At 41.7% G+C, this 23,011-nt stretch overlaps 1 protein-coding gene across 4 annotated transcripts in view; it reads left to right on the forward strand.

Moving 5' to 3' along the window:
- Positions 1-6,658: 6,658 nt before the first annotated feature.
- Positions 6,659-23,011, forward strand: part of RANBP3L (RAN binding protein 3 like) — a 49,488-nt gene continuing 33,135 nt past the window's right edge. Inside the window, exons 1-2 of one of the 4 annotated variants that reach the window (XM_089513296.1) lie at positions 7,143-7,165; positions 22,046-22,121. In XM_089513296.1, the coding sequence (XP_089369422.1) occupies positions 22,082-22,121 (40 nt within the window). In that variant the 5' untranslated portion in view covers positions 7,143-7,165; positions 22,046-22,081. Of the gene's footprint in view, positions 7,166-22,045; positions 22,122-23,011 lie in introns of all 4 variants that reach the window. The other 3 variants (XM_089513289.1, XM_089513310.1, XM_089513303.1) reach the window with 3 other exon arrangements.

The following is a 23,011-nucleotide window of genomic DNA, read 5'->3' on the forward strand; positions in this document are numbered from 1 at the left end:
AGTAAACAGGATGTGACTTCCTGCCACTTGCCATTGTAAAAAGAGCCTTTCAAGGGTAAAAAGTGGGCAACAGGGGCCTAAAAACATGGTGAGAATGCCCCCCATACTGAGTGATTGGGGGACATTTGGGGGCAAAAAATGATTTGTATGATGGTGGTGCGACCTTCCAAGATTTCCTAGAAGGCTAATGCAGTTCCCTAGCCTCCCACAGTTGCCTACATCTGCTCTAGGTTCAAACAAAGCCAGTCAAAGGCTAGACTGGGTGGTAGTAGCCGTGGTTCTTCTCCTCCGCCTTCTCTTGCTGCTGCTATGTGACTACTACTGTGAAGGCCTGGTCTCAACCTCCTTAGAGCCTGTTATTTTGCAAACACATTTGAGATGAACTTGAAAACATCTGTAACAAGAGTACTCCTCATTCATACACTAGCAAATATCACTAGGACAGATTTAGAAGCAATGAATAGGATGTTGAAATCACATGCTTGACTGTCCTCTCTTAGAATTTCATACTTCCATTAATAAAGTGTAAAAATCTTGAAGGCACACAACACACCCATATAAGTCAGTCCTACAGAGCCAGTGTGGTGTAGATTTGAGTGCTGGATGGCAGCTCTGGAGACCATGGTTTATCCTCACTTGGCCAGAGAAACCACTGGGTCGCCTTGGGGAAGTCGCACTCTCTGCCCCTCCTCTGCACTATTTTAAAAGCAGAACAGTGGAAACATATGACTTTACAGGACTGCACACATAGTATTCTCAAAGGAAAATACAAAACAGGTGTATCTACTAAGCTTGAGATACAGACACAAACTTGTGGGATAGGAGTGCATAGTGTGGATAGTCTCATTTGTCAATGGTAATTGTTTAGGGTGATGAGAACAAAAAATATTGTACAGAGTTGCAAAATGATCTCCATACACTTGGAGAAGAGATTTTAAAATGATACATGAACATTCAGTGAAATCTAGTATAAAGTGAATGTTATGTTAGCAATAGCAGTTACATTTCTACACCACTTACCAGTGAATTCAGCACTCTCTAAGCAGTTTACAGTCTGTAAGCCAATTGCCTCCAATAAATTCCCAACTGGATCGGGGCCTCAGTGGCTAGAGCGGCAGCCACTGAGGCCCCGATCTGCTGCTTTCCAGGCTGCGGGAAAGCGGCAAAAGGCCCCTTCCCCGCAGCCTGGAAAGGGGTGTCCTTGGGGCTTTAAGCCCCAAGGACACCCCGTGGCGGCGGGGAGGAGGAGAAAGGGGCCACTTGGCCCCTTTCTTCTCTGCATCGCTGGGTGCAGCTGTCTGAAGGATGCGCCTAGCAACACAAACAGTAAAAGGAGCTCCATTTCGGAGCTCCTTTTGCGGCCGGGGAAGGGGCGCACTATGCACCCTGGTGCGGCGTGATGACTTCACATCCGCGTCGCCCCGTAAAGAGGCGGCGCGGTCGTGACGTCGTAATGGTGGCGGCTGTGTGGAACGGCTGCCACCATTTTGTGCGCGCTCCGCACGTGCTAGGGTTCTAATCCTAGCACGCACGGAGCGCGCACTTTTAGGCCTGTTTGTAACGGGCCTCAGTACTCATTTTACCAACCTATGAAAGGATGGAAGGCTGAGTCAGCCTTGGAGCCCCTGGGATTGAATTCACAACTTTGTGGCGGCAGTACCAACATTCAACCAGGGCTGTTATGTATTGTTATGTGCCTTCAAATTGACTTTAACTTATGGGGACCCTCTCATGGAGTTTCTTAAAAAGATTTACTCAGAGGAGATTTGCCTTCTCTTTCAGCTAAAACAATATGAATTGCTTAAGATCACTCATTGGGAATCTATGGCTGAGTGGAAATGTTTACCCTGGTCTCCCAGAGTCCTATTCCAACATTCAAACTGTTATACCACACGTGCACAAGAAGTAATGCATGTTGTGGCAAATTTCCCCCATATATATATATTCCCTGTAGAATATCAGCAGGAAGCAAATAAGCAAGGAATATAGAGGTTCCTAGCTGATATCTCTTTGACTATGTGAACCCAGTGTATGGCTTTGGTTAAAAAAAAAGTAAATTCCAATGTGCATAATTTAAACTGGTATTGTTATGTGCCTTCAAATTATTTCCAATTTATGGAGACCCTAAGGCGGGGTAGGCAACCTGCGGCCTGCAGGCCGGATGCGGCCCGGCAAGGCCTTGGGACTGGCCCCAGCCCAGTCCTGCCTCCGATTGCCGCCGGAGCCTTTGGCCTCTCGCGTGAGGGCGTGGGGCCTTTGGCCTATCAGGAGGAGGCGGGCAAGGGACGGGCAAGGGGGGCAATTGTCTATAGAAGCCTCCGAAACATGCATTTATATTAACATTTTTTAAAAAAGCAGCAAATTTTTAGCGTGCCCTCCATTTTTTTTTTAAAAAAGTGTCCTCCATTTGAAAATTTTGTCCTAGATTTGTCCCGGTTTATTTATTTATTTAATTTTTAAAAAAATATTTAATTATTTATTTTTTGGCTTCGGCCCCCAGTTGTCTGAGGGACAGCAACCCGGCCCCCGGCTCAAATAGGTTGCCTACCCCTGCCCTAAGGCATACCTATCATAGGGTTTTCCTGGCAAAATTTGTTCAGAGAAGGTTTGCCATTACCTTCCCCTGAGGCTGAGAGCATATGACTTGCCCAAAGTTACCCATTGGTTTCATGGCCAAGATGGGAATTGAACCCTGGTCCCCAGAATCATAGTCCACTACTAAAACCAATACACCACATTGGCACTCAATATCAGAGATAAATGTGCTAACATCATGCTACTGTTCTTACAAATACAGTATATGGTGCGATCACACCTGGAGTAGTCTGTACTAATAATGGGTATTGCAGGGAAAGGTGCAGGATAGGACAACCAACAATGACCAAAGGACTGGATGCAAAGCAAAGTTGTAGTACCTTTGAGATTAACTGAAATAGAGAAGTTGGTATCGTGAGCTTTCGTAGACATGAGTCTACTTTCTCAGATGCATGGGGCTGGAGTAATTCTCCTCTGAGAACAAAGTGTAATGTTTGAAGCTATTTAGCTTACAAAAAAGGAGAGACACAAAATTATGCATGTCTCATAATCCTAGAACACAAGGTCATCCACTTAAAATTGTAGAAGATTCAAGGAAGAGAAAAGTAAATATGCAGAGCATAGTTAAAAGTGTGGAATTTACTGCCACAAGATGTAGTTGATGTATGACAACTTAGATGGCTTTAAAATGGGAGTGCATAATTCATGGCGGATGGACCGATCAATGACTACTAATCAGGATAGTTACATATCATAGCATCACAGCCAGTATGCCTCTGTGTATCCATTACTGGAGAAAGGAGGATGGAGAGTGCAGTTGCACTCATGTTTGGAGAGTGGACTGGCCATAAATAACTGTCTGGCTAGTCTGTGAAGAGAGTGTTGGACCAGATTAAGTCCAGTATGACTTTCCTTATTTTCTTACATCAAGAAAATTTCTGTGAGTCTCTAAAAGAGTGCTTAAAACCAAATAAGAGAATCAATATTACAGTAAAATATAGTTTATGAAGAAGAAACACTTTGGGAAGAATGAGGCGCCCTTCTTGGTCTAGGAAATGAATAGCAAATGTTGGACTGCCTGCTTTCTGGAGGAAGTCCCACATGTCCAAACTAAAAAAAAAAGAAGAAGAAAGAAAATGTATAACCAGCGCTCCCCGCCCCCCCCCCCCCCAAAAAAAAAAAAACAATATGGAAGGAAACCAGCTATCCCTACATTTAGGTTGGTTCAGTCTCCCTGGTGATGTTTGAAATTCATCCCAGTTAAAAACACTATTGATTTATTACACTATTGATTGATTAGGCTTTCATTTATACCTAGAGAACTGAAAGTGAATTTTTAATTTTAGAGAGACTAAGGATTTCTGTATGACATGTTAATTAATGTACAGTGTAGTCTTCTGCCTATATTGTGCCCAAAAAATTCATTTGGCAGACTGCCTTGGAGGATGGCCTGACCTTCATGGGTGATTGCTAAGTAGACACCTTGGGAATACTTTAGCTGTGGATTCCTGAACTGGCAAGGGGTGGACTAAATGACCCATGGAATCCCTTTTAACCCTATGAATTCGATGACTCAGGTCTGAGCTGACAATATCTCCATATCCTAATGAGAATGTAGTTCCAGATATATGTACAAACAAAAATTACCGGGGTGGGGGGAATTTATTTGTCTATCCCACAAAGTAACAATGGCTGCTTCAAGGTTCCCTGGCTTGTTTGCAAACTCCAGGAGGAAAACACACCCATAGTAGATCAATGAAACAACTAAAGAGAGAGAAAGACAGTGTACCTCCAGCTGTGATTTGGAATCTGCAGCCAATCCATTGCAACAGCTGTCTCGGGGCAAAGTAATGGTAAAGTAATTACCCCTCCCATCCATTATCATTCTATTATCCTTAAATATGAAGACTCTTACAAACTCCATATGCACTTAGACATCTTCTCTATGTGTTCAGCATAGCTGATCCACAAATAGGTGTGCACAGGACAGAATGCATGTAACCTTTGTTATTCCTGGGAAGTTGTCTTAATTTTTCAAAATGTGCTTGATCATTTAATACTGTTCTGACTGATGATTCCTGTGGGGAGCTCAACTACACAGCTGTTTTAGTGTTCCAATTTTGCCCCAACCTTTGTGCGGGCTCAGCTTCCCCCTTGCTCCATTTGTTTTGAGGTTCATCATGTTGTTGTTGTTGTTTGCTTTCAAGTCTTTTCTGACTTATTGTGACCCTAAGGTGAATCTATAGTGAGGCTTTCTTGGCATGTTTCTTCGGAGGTTTTTTTTTTTTTTTTTTGCCATGGCCATCCTCTGAGGCTGAGAGAGTGTGACTTGCCCAAGGGATTCAAACCCTGCTCTCCAGAGTCCTAATCCAATGCTTAAGCCACTATAACATGCTGGCTCCACGCTAGGGTCTCATTGGCGGGATAAAGACTGCCCAAAAAGGGCGATCTCCCACCGCCCTGCTTTGCTGCACAAGGGAGCTGCAGCAGACAAACCACACGGTTCCCTCACTCAGCAAAAAGAACCTGCAGAAAGCGGGTTCTTTCTGTAGTGCGGTTGTGATGCTGCAAGGCACCCATGTACAGGATGCCGCCATTTTGACGCCCTCGTCACGTGCAAGGGGCGTCTGAAAGCGACACCCCTCACATGTCACGACGGCGCCCCATAGGGCCTGTCTAGCCAGCGCCAAAGATACATAAATCCAGAAGTTGGGAATTTATTGCCCTCCAGATATTTTGGCTCACCAAGAGCCCTGGTGATGCAGTGGTTAAATACCAGTACTGCAGCCACAACATTATGAATTTTATCGCACTGGGGTAAAACCGTTCCCCAGTGTGTTCTAACGGGGGCGAGCGGGGGTGCGCACGGAACGTGATGAGCACTGGATGGGGCCCAGAACGTGACTTTACCGCACGGGGAACGCCGCCGCTGCCGCCGCTCATCCCCATCGCATTCCAATCCGGTTCCAGAGGGCGCCATTTCTGGGAACTGTTTCAAAGCGTTCCCAGAAATGGTGCCCTCTGGAACCGGATTGGAATGCGATGGGAATGCGCGGCGGCAGCGGCGGCATTCCCCGTGTGGCAAAGTCGCATTCTGGGCCCCATCCAGTGCTCATCACGTTCCGTGTGTGCCCCTGCTCGCCCCTGTTAGAATGCACTGGGGGATGGTTTTACCCCAGTGTGATAAAGTTTTGTGAGTTCATTCCCAGGGCTCCAGGTTGCCTCAGCCTTCCATCCTTTCATAAGTTGGTAAAATGAGTACCCTGCTTGTTGTGGGCAATTGGCTTATAAACTGTAAACCTTTCAGAGTCTACTGAGTTCACTATTAAGCAGTATAGAAATGTAAATGCTATTGCTATGTGGCCCACAACTCCCGTCAGAAGCATCCAACTATTAAGTTTATCGCATGGGGGTTAAACCGCTCCCCAGCGCGTTCTAACGGGGGCGAGCGGGGGCGCGCACGGAACGCGATGGGCACCGGATGGGGCCCAAAACGCGACTTTATCGCACGGGGGGACACCGCCGCCGCCGCGCGTTCCCATCGCGTCCCAATTCGGTACCAGAGGGCGCCATTTCTGGGGACGCTTTGAAACAGATGGGAACGCATGGCGGCGGCGGCCCCTGTGCGATAAAGTCGCATTTTGGGCCCCATCCGGTGCCCATCGCGTTCCGTGCGCGCCCCCGCTCGCCCCCGTTAGAACGCGCTGGGGAGCGGTTTAACCCCCATGCGATAAACTTAAGTGTCAGTGGTAATCAGAACCCTTGTTGTAAAGATAGGAGCAATTACAAGGGGGTGTTTCTGTGACATTTAGAGAATACGAATATTGCTGTCAGATGAGCCTTAAAATCAACTTTGGTCAAATCCACCCTTTTCAGCTCACATTCCAAGACAGGTACTGGGGAAAGCCTCACAAAGGCTTTTCTTCCACCCAATCTGCAAACTGAGAAAATTGGAAAGGAAGGTGATCTCTTCCTTGGCTCCTAGTACTATGCAAAGAAAACCCAGTGTCTCCCACTGGCCCACCCCTGTTCATGTTAATCTTTGTGACTTTACATATCCCCTCCCAAAGCCCTGCCTCTCTTAAGTATCCCAGCCAGAGCTGTCAGAAACAGAAAGCTCAGACTTAGCTGTAAGAAATGCTTGCTCTGCCACAAGCGGCAAGACATCCTAGATCCCTCACTGGTCTTTGAAAATATTTTGCTTTTGAACTCAGATGTTGTATCATAGCTTCAACCACAAGCAGTTGTGTCGGACTTCTGAAAAGACATTGCAAGGAGGAATAAAGAAAGATTTGACACCTCTTTGAGAACCTGTAAGTGTTACTGCAGCACTTTTCAAATAAGTAGGAAACATGATCCTCTGCTTCTGGAGAATGCTATTGCACCTTGGCTATGAGAAACCAGTAAACTACTACCAGTAGATAAAGTACTTTATGTTCAAGGATAGGAAGTTCATCGGCAGGTAGCAGCTCCCACATTTATCTCTGCAATCAAATGAAGGGCAAACTTCATTTCATCCAAAGAAGAGATTCCAATGACATGTGGACAATGAACCAAGGAACCAATAGCAAAACAAACATGTACATGGTCCACAACTTAGACAGCAATGAACACAATGAATATTATGAAGGTAAGGACTTTAATTGCTGATGTAAGCTTCAGATTCTGAAACTTTAAAATTGTAATGCAATTAATTGGGCCAGGAGGAGAGCTCATTTAACTCTCCAAGCCAAATTCCAGTACAGGGAATTAAATTGCCCCCAAACAAGTCAGTCTGTGAGAGGTATCTTGGCTCAGTTATTGTTTAAAAAATACCCTTTTAATTTTTTTTAGCTGTAACAAGAAAACAACAACATTCCAATGACCAAAATATAGATATTTCAGGATATTTGGAGGTTGATCCCTTACCCTTTTTTGCTCTTTGCTTTTCAGAAACTGTGCATTTATATATGCTTTCTGGATCGGTTTTTTGTCAGAATTTGGAAACTCTTGACATGTAACATTGGCTGAGACAAAAAAAAGCATTTCAAACAGGAAGGGGTTTGAGGAGGCGGTATGTTTTTGATTCCATATAGTTTCTCTGTTTCTAGTTGTTGCTGTTGCATGCCATCAAGTCATTTCCAACTTATGGCAACCTTAGAGCAGACTTATCATGAGGTTTTCTTGGGAAGATTTGTTTGAGAGGGTTTGCCTTCCTCTAAGGCTGAGAGAGTGTGGGTTTTGATGGCTGAATGGGGATTAAAACCCTGGTATTAAGACTCATAGTACAACACTTAAACCACTACACCATGATAGCCCCACTTTCTCTATATAAAAGGAAAATTGCAGGTGGTAAGAGGCTGAAGTTTGGGGTATTCATTATTACTCTATTGGTGATGATTCCTGGAGACAGGAGTGAGGAACTCTACAGAAGTTGTTGGTCTGCACTGATCATATAGTCTCCAGTCCCTGACTGGGTTGGTTGGAGCTGTTGAGACATAGAAGTATGCTTAGCTCTGCTCTTGTCTAAATCCTGCAAAGGCAAAAGGTATCTAGGTGGCATTTTGCCTTACCTCCAGTGAGGAATTTTGCCAGCAGACCAAACCTTACAGTCCCACAGAGGACAATCATGTTGGAGTGACAGTAATCGTCGTAAGTAGAATTTGCAGGAATAAAATCCAATTCTTTTTTCCAGTTTCTGGTAGAAATTCCTGTCTGAGACCCTTGGGTTTGCGTGTCAGTATCCAGGTGGGATTTTGCCTTACCTTTGACCAGGAATTTTGTTGGCAGATCCATCTTTGCAGTCCCTTATAGGATAATTATCTTGACTGATAGTAATCCTCATAAGTACATTTTGCAAGAATAAAACTTGCACCTTATTCCAATCTTTGATTGAAACTGGATCTACAGTTCTCTTTGGCTTATGGTGGTTTCCTAATGATTACCAGTTGTTGTTGTTGTTGTTCGCCTTCAAGTCATTTCCAATATATGGTGACCCTAAGGCAAACCTAATTAAATAATTATGGAGTTTTCTTGGCAAGATTTGTTGGGGGGGGGGGGTTGCCATTGCCTTCCCCTGAAGCTGAGGCAATCTTCTCCCCCAAATCCTATATAAAGAGATCAAAGCACTTTTAAAACTCTAAAAGAGCAATAATACAAAGGCATCATTAAAATGCCACTCTATCAATTTATATATGCCTGGTTTATTTAAAATGTTGTTGTTGTTTTTTGTCCATCTTCTAACCTCTTATACCTTTCCCAGGTAATTGCCACAAACCTTTGACATCTCAGCTAGTGGCACATGTTACAATGAGATCTTCACAAAGAACACAGTCCAGAATTGCAGTTTGTTCAAACCCACCAAGAAAATTTCACAGATGGGTCAGGTTTTGAAGCTGGGCTTCTCACATACATATCCATTCCTCTGTTAGCTGCATTTCTTTGGTTCTTGCACAACAAATTATGCATGTGTTTCTTTACTTAATTTATGCTGATTCTGGTCATTTTGCTGGCAGGTGATCAGTTTCAGTTTTCTTTTCCAGAAAGTGAGGAGTGGTAGAGGAAAAGGGGAAAGACTGAAGCTGTCTTTGAACCATTTGAAATTATCATTAGGAATATCATTTTGAGACATTAATTAATTTTTAAAAAAACAGGGACAATTTGAAACCTGCAGTTATTCTAATTCTATATTATTGTACAGCAGGGTATCTCAGCCTGGAGCACCCCAGATATGTTGGAATGTAACTTCTATCATGCTCAACCAGAATGCTGTCTAAAGATGAAGCAATTTGAAGTCTAACACATCTGGGAGTACTGGGTTTGGAAAAGCTGCTAGCTCTATTTCTGCCTATTAACAGTATTTATCTAATTAGAAAGTGCAAAACACTGAAAATTTTTAAAAGACCTAGGTTAAATGTCAATCAAACACTGTTTTACTTCTTGAGGGCCCCTCTCCATTTAAAAGCCTTATGGACATTTCCCCAAACCCCTCTGTTAGTTTTGCTCAATTTCTGTAACTGTGTCAGATTATTATTATATGATCATGTCTATAATCACAGAAGATACCGATTTGCACAATATTTGCATAGGTGGTGTACAGACCGCCAGAAAGAGGCAACCGGTGGCCGCCTCTCTTTTCCGCGTAACTGCGCCGCAGCAACCAAATTCCGTGGCGTGGCTACGTGGAAACAAAAGGACAGCTAAAAAGCAGCTCCTTTTAGTGCCACTACAAACTGCCTGCGGCAGCGTGAGCACATCACTACTGCACACATCCATCTGAAAGGTGCATGGCAGTGACATCACAGCTATGTGTGTCGTGTATACGGCGCCACACAGCTGTGATGTCCTGGTGACGTCTGCAAAGGACGTGGTAAAGGGCCCGTATGTACAGGGCCATATACATATTTGTGTATATACTTCCACGTTTCTAAATAATTTTAAAGAGAAATACATTTTTGACCAGTTTGTTTATGAAACCATTGGATTTTCTTTGACATCTCTGAGTGCTCTCAATATTGTGCATTTGTGAGGAAGACTGAGATCTTGTGACCTGTGTCTGCTGAGTCCGCAGCTCAAGTTTTGAGTATAGGGTTATCCTAAAACTAGGTTTAGCCTGCACAGCCAGGAGAGGCGGTCCTTTAGGTATCATGGCTTGGGCCCAGGATACCTAAAGGACCGCCTCTCCCCGTACATTCCGCCTCGCACCCTCAGAACGTCTGGGCAGCAGCTGCTGAAGGTGCCTGGGGCTAGGTTGGCCTCCACTACTCGGAGGACGTTCTCCATAGCTGCCCCAGCCCTTTGGAATGCGCTGCCCACAGAGCTCCGCTCGTCTACTACCCTGGCCCAATTTAGGAAGGATCTTAAAACCTTCCTATTCCAACAGGCATTCCCCGAATAAATATCCTGTGGGCCTCCCTCCTCTTCCGTGGCCAAGAGGTTGGGCTATGGGGTTTTTGTTTGTTGTTTGTTTTTAACCATGTAACTATGTATTTTTGTACATTTTATTTTGTTGTAAGCCGCCCTGATCGTAGGAAGGGCGGCATATAAATAAAATTTTTATTTATTATTTATTATTATTTATTAAACAAAGGACACTTTCAAATGAAGGTACTGTTCCCTGATAGCACTTCAAAAAGAGGGCTGCCATGTGTGAAGTACCACACACAGCCACCATATATATTGGGGAAATGGGCATTTTCAGACAAATCACAAATAATAATTCTGAATATCTGACCAGCCAAAAAAAGAAGGGGGGATAATTTGGATTTTGTGTGTGTGTGTGTATAATGGTTGGAATCCTGTTGGTTAGTTCCAGCTAGAACAGACGGATATAAGCAATTTTGAATGGTGAAGCAACACATAGATAAATCCAACTGATTCAGTCACTTTACTCTGGTTGAGTTCAACAATAGGACTAAAGCCCTGATTTTCAGGTACAGTAGAACAGGAAACAAAAAACATATTTCAGATTATGGAAGGGTTGGACCGGAGTCCCATATCTCAGTTATATCAAACTCAGCTAAGGGAAACAAGTAATTATCTACTTATAGCAAACGTTTCATATTTGTAACATGAAACTTTGCTGCAGGAGTGATATTAAATCTTGTTGCAAAACAAGGAAATTAATGAGAATCTAAACCTACTATTTGAAGGTTCAGTGTATCTGTTCTGGCCAGGATCCAGATTCTCTCATGTTATAAAATGTAGAGGTCTATGTAAATATGTTCATAGAGATGTTCCCAGCATTGATGGAGAAGCAGTGATACTCACTGAAATCAGTAACCACAGGTTGTGTGTGTGTGTTGTGGATTCATCATGCCAAATAGTTGCATTCTCTCAGCCTACTAATAAACTGCAAAGTCAAATATAATTCCTAGTGTCCTCCTAGGTGTCAGATATAGCCCATGTTTCTTGTTTCAAGAGATCACTGTGGTACAGTAACCCAGTTTTTGCTGACAGGGTGCCTTGTTTTAAAATGATTGCATTCTGAAGCCACTTCAAAAATACTTTTCACCTTGACTTAAAGGAAGAGCAACCTACAGAGCAGGTTGATTTTAGCAAATCATATAGCTATTAGCTAATTCACAGAACCATAGAGTTGGAAGAGACCACAATGGGTATCCAGTCCAACCCCCTGCCATTCAGGAATCAAAGCACTCCTGAGAGATGGCCACCCAGCCTCTGTTTAAAAACCTCCAAAGAAGGAGACTCTACCACACTCTGAGGAAGTATGCTCCACTGTTGAATACCTCTTACTGTCAGGAAGTTCCTCCTAATGTTGAGGTGGAATCTCTTTTCCTGTAGCTTGCATACATTGTTCCGTGTTCTAGTCTCTGGAGCAGCAGAAAACAAGCTTGCTCTATCCTCAGTGTGACACCCCTTCAAATACTTAAACAGGGCTATCATAACCATCTCTTCTCCAGGCTAAACATATCCAGCTCCCTAAGCCTTCTTCATAAGGCATGGTTTCCAGACCCATTTTGATTCTGGACATGCTCCAACTTGTAAACATCCTTTTTGAATTGTGGTGCCCAGAACTGGGCATGGTATTTCAGATTAGGCCTGCCCAAAGCAGAGTAGAGTGGCACTATTACTTCCCTTGATCTAGACACTATACCTCTATTGATGCAGCCTAAAATCACATTAGCCTTTTTAGCTACCACCTTACACTGTTGACTCCTGTTCAATTTGTGGTCTACTAGGACTCCTAGATCCCTTTCACATGTAGTCTTGTTAAGCCAGGTGTGTACCCCATCCTATATCTATGCATTTCATTTTTTTATTTCATTTTATTTATAATTTTTCCATAAACAAATATCTCCTACATTCTACATTTTTTAAACCTAATATTTCTTACTGCTGAAATTCATGTCGTTAGTTTTGCCCCAGCTTTCTAATTTATTAAGGTCATTTTGAATTTTGATCCTGTCCTCTGAGATATTAGCTGCTCCTGCTAATTTAGTGTCATCTGCAAATTTGATAAGCATGACCTTAAGGCTTAAGACCTAAAGGAAAGGGGCTTAAGTTCAGTGATAGTTACATGCTTAGTATGCAGGCTCAAGTAGAAATCTTGATATCTCCATGTAGCACATAGGACTACGTGAAAGACTCTTAATTAAGCATCACAATGGGAAGGCAGTGGTAAAAGTCAGAAAAGGGTAAATACATGATATGTGAAGTAGAAGGCTTTCACAGCCAGCATCCATATTTTTGGTAGGTTTTTTGAGCTTTCCGGGGGTGTTTCCCAGCAGACAACAGATTATTAATTAAATTTACAGTGCTTTATAAATAAAATGTAATAATAATAATAATAATAATAATAGACACCTTGAGGCCTTGCTATTCAACAACAGAACAATATACAGATTAACATGCAAATGACTTCCTCTCAGCCTACAGTATATATACCCCACTCTCTTCCATGCCAGCATTCTCTGAAGATGCCAGTCACAGTTGCTGGTGAAATGTCAGCAATAAACTTTTCTATAACATGGCCTCACAACTCGAAAAACCCACAAAAACTATAAATACACTATAAATTACATCACCGATTACAACCACTGCTGTGTTAATAAGGATTTAGGTGTGATGGTGGTAAAGGATTGGTCTTCTAGATATTAATGGTTTGCAATTCCTATCAGGTCTAGCTAGAATAGCCCTTTTGGGGAATGATGACAACATTGGAAACACTGCAGTTTGCTCACTCCTGATTTGTGGACTTGAGGATCAATATGTCTACCCTCAGAAGTTAAAGCTTAAGTGTATGCTTTTCAGAATATTGTTTCAAGCATTGTAATACGTACATTCTAACATTTCATAGATGAACACTGGCACATGTGTGACTAAGCAACATCAAAGTGTGATAAAATGGCAAAAGTTATAAATAAGGAAAAAACAGACAGCTCTTTGCTTTTGCTTGAGTTTACAGGGAACAACAATATCCCTCCTCCTCTCCCTCCTGCTATGTTAACTGAATGCAAGCTACTTTTGCACTTTGAAGTCAAGTTGCAGCAACTGAAGAAAACTGAGGACAAAGGGGGAAAGTGGGAGGAGGAGAGAAAATTGGGACACTTTAAAAGCAGCCAAAAAAGTGGAAGGATGGAGAATTAGTCAGGACTATTCCTGCCAAATTGGATGATCAGCCTTGAAATTTTGATCTAGCAGTTTTAAATGTTTCTTAACTTACAGTATGTGTTGCAATCAACAGTGTAGTCATCATTGGATGAGAAGTAATACTGGCTTTACTGTGTGATACCGTGAATATGATTTCTAAAGTAAAATCCATTAAGCTCGTACAGGTTTGGACAAGTCCTGAGTTTACCTTGAAGGCTGTAGTAATTCTTTGGCAACAAGAAAGGTGTCAGTAGAACAAGCTAAACATAATCCTGTTTCACACACTACCAGCAGTGATGGCATCTCATAGCAGTTATATGCTAAATCAGAGAGATCTCTTTAAAGGGCTTATCTGCAAATTGCATGGAAGTGCAGTCAAAAGAACACCAAATATGATATGAAAATATTTCAGGCTTGGGCTGCATATTAATAAATGGACCTTTGTTCATTTAAAACATGTATACACTGCCTTTCTGTCATTTGATGTCAAAGGCAGTTTACACAAAATCATACATTTTATATCCATTAAATAACAGTAAAAATTACAGTAAAGGCCAAAACTCTAATTCCAAAACACATCAAAAGTAGCTAATGGCTATACAGCAATTGTCAGTATGAGAGAAAACAAGACATTTTATTTACATTGTAATTAGAGCAAAAATGATGCTAACTGTATTTTGCTAGAAAGGGTTTTCTTATACCAAAGGCAGCTGCCAGAAATTAGCAGGCCTTGACTGCATCTGCACTGCTGAATTAATGTAGTTTAACATCACTTTAACTGTCATGGCTCTGTCCTATGGAATCCTGGGATTGTAGTTTGTTGTCGCACCAGAGCTCTCTGATAGAGAAGACTAAATATCTCACAAAACTACAAATCCCAGAATTTACATAGCATTAAGCCATGGCAGTTAAAGTGGTGTTAAACTGCTTTATTTTTGCATTACAGATGCAGCCCTTGTCTCCTTCAGCACTTCTCACCTATGGAGTTTAAATCCATGAAGTAAGGCCTTCATCAGTAACCTCAGTGAATAGTTCATTTTCATAACACAAATGCTGAAATGTTTCCTGCTGCTTCTTACTCCCTTTGATTTTTAAAAGAGAAATGCATTCATAAGTGGAAAAAATGCTAAAGATCTGATGATATGCTAGCCTATACTTTTGTGTTTGCAGAGTGACATATATAGTTGGCCCTCCACATTTGTGGCTTCCATTTTTGTGTATCTGATTATTTGCAGTTTTGATTAATATATTCTGTCTAGGAATCTCCAGGTCCTCCAGTGTAACTCTACCAGAGTTGACCATAGAGTTGTGCTCGAAAACCCAGAAGGTCCTAGAATAAACACTTCTTTAGGCATTTGTAGGTCCTCCAGAATGATTCTATGAGAAATTTCTGGCAGATCTTGACCTCAGAGTTGCACTGGAGGACCTGGAGATTCCTAGAGAGGTGTTCTCTTAGCTAAAAAGAATAGTGTTTTTTTTATTTGCAGTTTTCCCACATGCACAGGGGGTCCTTCATCTCTAATCCCAGTGAATGTGGAGGGACCACTATATTTCTGTATAAGGGAAAAACAAAGTAAAACACTTCTCTCAAAGCCTGCACACATAGCAATAGAAATAGCAGGTACATTTTTATACCACATCAGTGCACTTAACCACTCGCTAAGCAGAGCCCCCAACAAGCTGGATACTCATTTTAGTGACCTATGGAAGGATGCAAGGCTGAGCGGATCTTGGAGTCCCTGGGATCAAACTCACAACCTTGTGGCTGTGAATGGCTGCAGTACTGTCATTTAACCACTGCATCTCCAGTGTTCCCTAAAGTCACACTCATGTTCCTTTTAGCTGTCTAGAACTATAAAGCTATGCATGGCCAATGTAGAAGTGCTGGGATACAAAGCACACACAAATGCTAAACCCAACCCCAGATCTTTAACAATTTGTGTGACATTACAGTTTTGTATCTACTTATTGGACAATTATAACTGCCCAATGAGAGAACTGAAAAATTTAAAACAAAATAAATGTACTCAGAAGTGAGGTATATTGATAAGAATGTAATATACTTTAAAGTAAGGGTATTTAAGATTAAAATGAGACTTTTATGGCACTTGGGCCAATTTTGAAGCATACCAATTATATTTAATCAGTCTGATTACCTTTCTCACTAGCATTAAGGCTTAAAAACATAAGCTCTACATTTTTAAACAAAAGCCTGTTAGAAAGACAGAGAACCTTATCTCATGAGAAAATAAACAACCGGAGAGTAGAGGGTTGCTCTGTGGCTTACCGTATGACAGCGTAATGCCCTGGATAAGCCACAATGGCAGCCACATGCACCAGACCACACCCGGTGTAATGGCACAGTGTTGCTCACAGGCCAGCCAGGCTGACACCACATCAGCACAGCTGACCCACCCACTATCCTTGGAGCTGTGGCCACTACTGTTATACCTGTAGGAGCTCTCTGGACAGGCCACTTTGCACATTGTCTCTTCTTCAGAGAGTGGGCTCACATATGCGACTAATGACAAGATAGGTCAGATGGAGCCCCCAATTACTTGGTGGGGGCATGCTCGCCCCCACCATGTAATCAGGTCATCCTCTGCCCTCTCTCCTTACCAGTTGTAAGGGGAAGCCCACCCTCTGGAGACGTGTGATGCACCAGGCAGCTGATCCATGGTGCTTCTACAGGTATGACTGCAGCTGCTGTCGCTCCAGAGACAGGCCATCCATTTCCTCCATACTGTTCAATGCAGAGAAGGCAGATGGTGTGGTGCCTGGTGTGCATACAGTGGCCTGTCCTGATGCAGGTTGGTCTGATCCAGCTGTTTGCATGCCAGAAAATCTTGCCCTAACCCCGAGGTTTCTGGAACTTTGCCGACTCCAGGGCAAAGTTGGGTTAACAAGGAAGACTTGTGGTATTTCACCAGAAGTTGCTGTGTATTGTACAGTCAGGCAGCACTGATGTCAGGGTCAGGATGGAATTTTTCACTTGTGCATACAAGGTCATAAACAAGGCATTCAAAAGACCACCCTAAAACTACAGTTTTTAAACAACCCTGCACAGCTACACCCTCCAAACACCTTGTCAAACAGAAACATCATTTTACCAGTTATGTAAAAACAGCAACAGTTGCTTGTTTGGGAAAGGCAAATGAAAGGGGGAGTAGAAAAAGAAAGGAGGGTCTTAAGGGTAGAAATTAAGATAGACTCTCCTAAACTATCCAACATACAAAGTAGTTAATTTTGTGTCTTCTGATTACTGGAAAGGAAAGGAAAGGAAAGGAAAGGAAAGGAAAGGAAAGGAAAGGAAAGGAAAGGAAAGGAAAGGAAAGGAAAGGCAGGGTCGAGCCCTAGCCTGCTGTCATTATTTTGAGTCTGGAGAAGAGATTCATTGCCTGGTCGTCTCTTGGCAGATAGAGGTGGATTATTCCCGTCCCATCAGCCAGAGGCAGACCATTTGGCAGGCTTCTGCAGTGACTTTTCCAGCAACCTCTTGCACCCAAAAGTAGCTGAGCTGCCCAAGACTGGAGCAATCCGGTGTTAACTGGTTACTAGTGCGAAACTGGCCTGACAGAGCCTGAGGAAAGAGGGAGGTTGATGTATCCTGTTCCACCCTTTTCCTCTGCCTCATTCACTGTCTGTGATTCTCTGTGCATCTTCAGAAGCTGTAGGAGGAATAAGCTTAAGTGCTCTTGGGAAGAGACTCCATATAAACTAACTTGCCCATTTGTGCATGTCACCTTCTCCTCTCGCTAATGGAAAAGAATAGGCCAAACAGGGCCATGCTTCTCCTCCTTCCCCTTTCCTCAAAACAAGCCCAAAGATGCTAGCACTATTAAAGGGTCCTCAGTTGTTTCCTGCATATTCCCACTGGTTGGAGGCCAGTCTGTACTTTGAACTGCATGCCTCTCCAAGAGATTATTCAGATGATGTTGTTTTTTAGCGCAACTATGTGAATAATCTCACTAATGAATTCTGGTTTTGTTGTTTACACTACAGTGCACTTTTTTATTTAAACTGTATCTCTGAGCATTTCTCTGTGTTCTGTTCCTCGCACATGTCAGTACTGCGAAGATGGCATCAATGATGTGGATATATTCAAAACACATTCAAGACATGCAGTGTTTTATCCTGGTTTAGCCTGTGTCTATTCGTATTGGTTAATCACACAATCGACAGTGCAAATCTTTTAGGAAAATTTTGGGGGGAAACCCGAGATCGATTATCACAGGTTAAGTAGGATTTTTGGCAGCCCCCCTAAACTTACACGAGTGCATTCAAAATACATGAGTAGAACAAATATTCAGCCCACGTTTTACCAGGACTATTTTCACTGGCTGAATAACCCCTGAGTATAAATTTTCTTTATCATATTTCCAACAAGCATTCTCTTTTTGGTATAAAATCTCCCTCCAGAATTAATTTTAGGTTGTAGGAACATCATGTAGCGCTTGGTTACTTTTTGGATGACACTTCTCAGAACGCATCAGTCAACATGCCCAGGTCTTATACTGGCTGAAGAATTCTGGGAGTTCTAGTTCCCCTAAAAGGAACATTGCCAAATTTCTAGGGACATGTTTCCTGTCATGATCAGTGAGGATTCTTTGGCTTGAATGATATTGACTCAGAATAAACTGAACTACTCCTCCACCTGCATTTTGAATTGAGAAATAGCTTGGTTTAGTTTGAAGCCAACTGAAATGAAACATTCAAAAAGAGGCTTAAAACTCTTCTTTTTTGTCAAGCCTTCCCCCCTGAAGAATGAAGTTATCTACCCTGTTGCCATCAATTCCCTGCTTCCCCTTGAAGGCGAATGATTGTGCTTAGAGTTCTGTAATTGTATGGTTTTAATTGTCTGTACACCGCTTTGATCTGTGGAAAAGCGGTATATAAATAAAATTTATTATTATTATTATTATTATTATTATTATTATTATTATTTCTCACCCTTCCTGGTCCCACCAACAATCCTCCAAACCACCATTCTGACCCTCCTATCTACATACCAAGTAGCTGCTACAGCTACAGCAACAACAAGTAGGATGTTAGTCAATTACTCAACACACATCTTACCTTCCATTTGTTAGCCCTGGCAGGGCATGAGAAATAAACATTTAAATGGGTGAAAGGAAAGCAGGAGAGTACAGTAAAGACATTTAAATCAGAACTCACAGGTGTATTTGGGGGACATTATACTCATCCTGTGATTTCAAGCAAAGTCCTGAAAGCTGTGATTTTCTAGTAATGCTAATATGGAGCTTTGGCAACTAGGGGTGGATGATACTTGTAATGGAGGGGAAAAAATGCAGATTCTTCTTGCAAAATTCTTAACCCAAGAACAGTTGCGCTAAGATCATTCCCCTACCCAGGCTACAAAACCAGAGGTAAATCAGATAGAGAATATTTGGAAGGGAGCATCAGTTGGCATTGCAGTGCATAGATATGTATTAACTATGCCATGCTTGCCTCACTATTTTTGTGAGCTGAAAATGGCACTCTCTTCTTGTGTCAAGATGCAGAGTACCCAAAACCAGCTAAATTATTTGAAAGGTTGTGTCAGCAAGTCTCACAAGCACCTCTCTTTTTCTCTCTTACAATGAATAACAACAACAACTATATGTGAAAATGATCACTTTCTGCCTTGTCATGATACCCTAAATCATAAAAGGGCATGTTATTTTAGTGCTCTCTGCAATTCATTTCAACCTGGATTGTATGAATTCTCCAATTATTAAGAAGGCTGCTCACACTAATGGGGTGAAACATGACCTTATTTTCACCTGTGACAGATCACTTTTTTGTTTTTTCCTAAATATGTAATATGTGACCACAATAAACATAGGGTATTAAAATGCTGTCCATATGCTACCCACCAGAGATGCTTTTCTATACTATACTATTACGTATAGTGGCAACATGCTATGGAATCCTGGGATTTGTATTTTTACAAGGCACTCAAGCTCTCTGGCTGAGAATTCAAAATACTGGTCCTTAAAATGCAAATTCCAGCAGGATTCCATAGCATGTTCTTATGGCAGTGAAAGTGGAATTATAATGCTATAATTGTAAATAAATAAATAAATAAATAAATAAAATTGTGCAATGTGAATGGGCAAAGTTTCAAAATTGATTGGTGTAGGAACTTCAGGTGACACCGGTAAATATTTTAGAGATTATTGCTTCATTTCTGGCTCACCTTTCATTATTATTTTTTTCCAAAGAGAGTACCTTATATACTCATGTATAAGTCTAGAAACTTCAGTCTAAAAATTGACCCCAAAAACCTGGGCTGACTTATCCATGGGTCAATGTAAGTACTGTACTTTAACTCTTATTTTAAAAAGGAACCATCCCCTGGCGAAAGGCAAGAGTGTCATCTGCCGTGGAATCACTGACCCTGATCTATTCTCTCATCCATCCAGCCTTTAGTATGAGCACAAACAGTTATGCCTGCTGGAATTGTCCAAGTTCTTTGGCATCATTTTCCTTTGCTTCATCCTTTAGATCCTTTATTACATTCCCCTAAATTTTACCCTCAACTTATCCTCGGATCATATCAAAATCCATAATTTTGGCCCCCAAACCTGCCTCCAACTTATACATGAGGACGACTTATGGTTGAGTATATACAGCAAGTTATTACTATTTATATTATGCCAGTAAAGCCCAAGTTCCTGGTTGTTGTTGTTTTTGCCAGCCAGAAATCCAGCCAATCTCAGAAACATTTCCTCCCAATTCAGAGTTTAAACTGTTGCAACAATTCCCCATTCGCTCTTCTAATTCTGGCATGGAATATTTGCAATTTGGCAGCTCTCTCTGGCCTTGCAGCTTCAGTAAACAGTAATTCTCTGATAACTGACCACAGTGAGTCTGGTATTTTATTTTTCACATACCCCTTACCCCCCTTCTCTAGATCAGTCTTGGTGCATGCATTATGTTTTAAAGTCCCAAGACTCTAGTTTAAACCATTTCCAGTTTTGGACTTTTTTGCGACAAGATGGGTAAGTATCAAGTTTTAACTTTAGCTTTTTTCAGTAAGACAGAAGAGATGTGGAAATGTCATTTCCAGGGAACTCCTCTGTTAAAAATCCTGGTGGAAGACTGCTGTTTGCCCTTATTAATGGTAAAACATAATTTAAGATTACTGAATTGCCCTTAGTAAGTGGAAAGGCTGCATAAAGAAATGGTAAACTTTTAAAGTTGCCAGTGTGAACATGGAAAGAAGAAATGGGCATATAGCTGGTGTACAGAGCTGGCTCCTACTGCCCTCTGCTGAATTTGAAGTGAAATGCTCAAGTATTTATATGCCCTAAACAGTATGGTGTAGTGGGTTGAGTGTTGGACAGCAACCAAAGAGATCAGGGTTCAAATCCCTGCTTGGGTGTAAAAGCTTACTGGGTGATCTTAGGCAAGTCACATTCTCTCAGCCTCAGAGGATGGAAATGACAAACCTGCGCTGAAGAAATTTGTCAAGAAAACCCTATGATAGGTTTGCTGTAAGTAAAAAATGACTTAGAGGCACACAACAACAACAACAACAACAAACACTATGTATGTATGTGTGTGCCTTCAAGGCCTCCATGGACTTATGGCAACCCAATGAATTTCATAGGATTTTCTTAGGCAAGGAGTACTCAGAAGTGGTTTTGCCAGTTCCTTCCAATGAAATATAGCCTACATCACCTGGTATTTTTTTTTTTTGGTTTCCCATCCAAATACTAACCAGAGCTGAGCCTGTTTAGCTTCTAAAATCAGACAGGAACTGGAGCCTTTAGGGTATTTAGTACCTTCCCAATGGCTACTCTTAAACAAAGATTTTCTTTTACCTCAGGTAGAGAGGATGGGTTGTAGTTGAATATGAGTCACTATGGAGAACATTAAAACTAGTGATGACAGAGAAATTGGCAAGGTTCAGGTTTGTCTGTTGACAAGTGGGATCAGAAACACATTATTTTTATTTTCATTTTTTTGGCATTAGCCTTTTACAGTTCCATGTTCCTCAGCCACACTGGGCTGTGAATTGCCATATGGTGTCTCAGAGCACATCTCCTTAGTTTGTTTATTTACCATATTTATTCTTCTATCTGTTGTTGTTGTGTGTCTTCAAATCATTTCAGACTTATGGTGACACTAAGGTGACTCCTGGCAAGATTTTTTCAGGGGGGGGGGGTGACTTTCTTTCTTCTGAGGCTGAGAGAGTGTGAGTTGCCCAAGATCACCCAGTAGGTTTCCATGTCTTGAGTGAGGATTTGAACCCTGGTCTTCAGAGTCACAGCCCAAATCACTACACCACATGGGCTCTCTGCTTCCACTGTCCCCATCTATTTATATGAGAACAGGTTGAACAGTTGATGTGCCTATAGTTCTGTCTGTGAAGGCAAAATCCATAAGTGGCTGATTTCCTTCTTTCCTGTAGCAGTGAACTGTCCTGCACATAAGTAGCAGTGACCGGATGTTCCCTTCCTGTATATCCAAGGATGGAGGGGAAAGAGGTAGATATTCAATGGATGTTGAGAAACTTTGTTTAGTTGCCTCCACACTTTAGGCCAGATTGGACTAGAAATTGCAATGTTATTTTTAACTATGTTCCTGTTAACTTGCCGAATACAGTGTTGAAAAAGATTATTCATTACATTACTAGTTGTGCTGTTGGTTACTTTTTTCATTACTTTTGTGAGCAGTGCTGGGGGGAAAAATGGAAGAATTTTAATTTTAACTTGGAGAATTCCTGTTCACATATTCCTAAAAATGCTTTAAAATACCTGTACGAAGTAACTTCTGAAAGTAACCAGGGAATGTGAACTCATTGCACTAGTGGTCCTCAAATGGGACCCCCAGGAGGATCCAAGAGTTGCTCAAGGGAGGAGGGACAAGAATTGGAGGCCTTGATCCCCCCTCCTCCTCCTCCTCCTCCTCCTCTTTCCATGTGTTTTTATGTGAAAAATGTACATAAGTGTTGAGTTAAATCTTGAATGTGCTTAAATAAAATTGTTCTGATTTGTACTACATTGTTTTCTGATAAAATATGCATATACATAAATGTGCAATGAAAATACTCTCACTAAATCATCAATTAAATTTTTTTTATTCATATTAACAGTACAAAGCTCTACATATCTGCTCAGTCCTAGTAAATTCAATGGGAATTACTCCAAGATAAATGTATACAGAGCCGCAGCCTAAATATATGTCTAAATACATTAAGACACCCTCCAAAAAGAAGTGCCCAGTTTGTCTTTAGCATCTGCTTGAGAATGTTCCCACAGTTGTGGGTATGCTAGCTCAACTATAAAATGTTTCAGAACTGTATATGTGGTGAATCAATAAATCTTTTAATATGTTGCTCTTGTGGGCTGCTCATACAAAGAAGTCTTGTGAGATG

This window comes from Sceloporus occidentalis, unplaced genomic scaffold (genome assembly GCF_023333645.1).
Source record: "Sceloporus occidentalis isolate IW3139 unplaced genomic scaffold, rSceOcc1.0.p SCAF_1, whole genome shotgun sequence".
Taxonomy (NCBI): domain Eukaryota; kingdom Metazoa; phylum Chordata; class Lepidosauria; order Squamata; family Phrynosomatidae; genus Sceloporus; species Sceloporus occidentalis.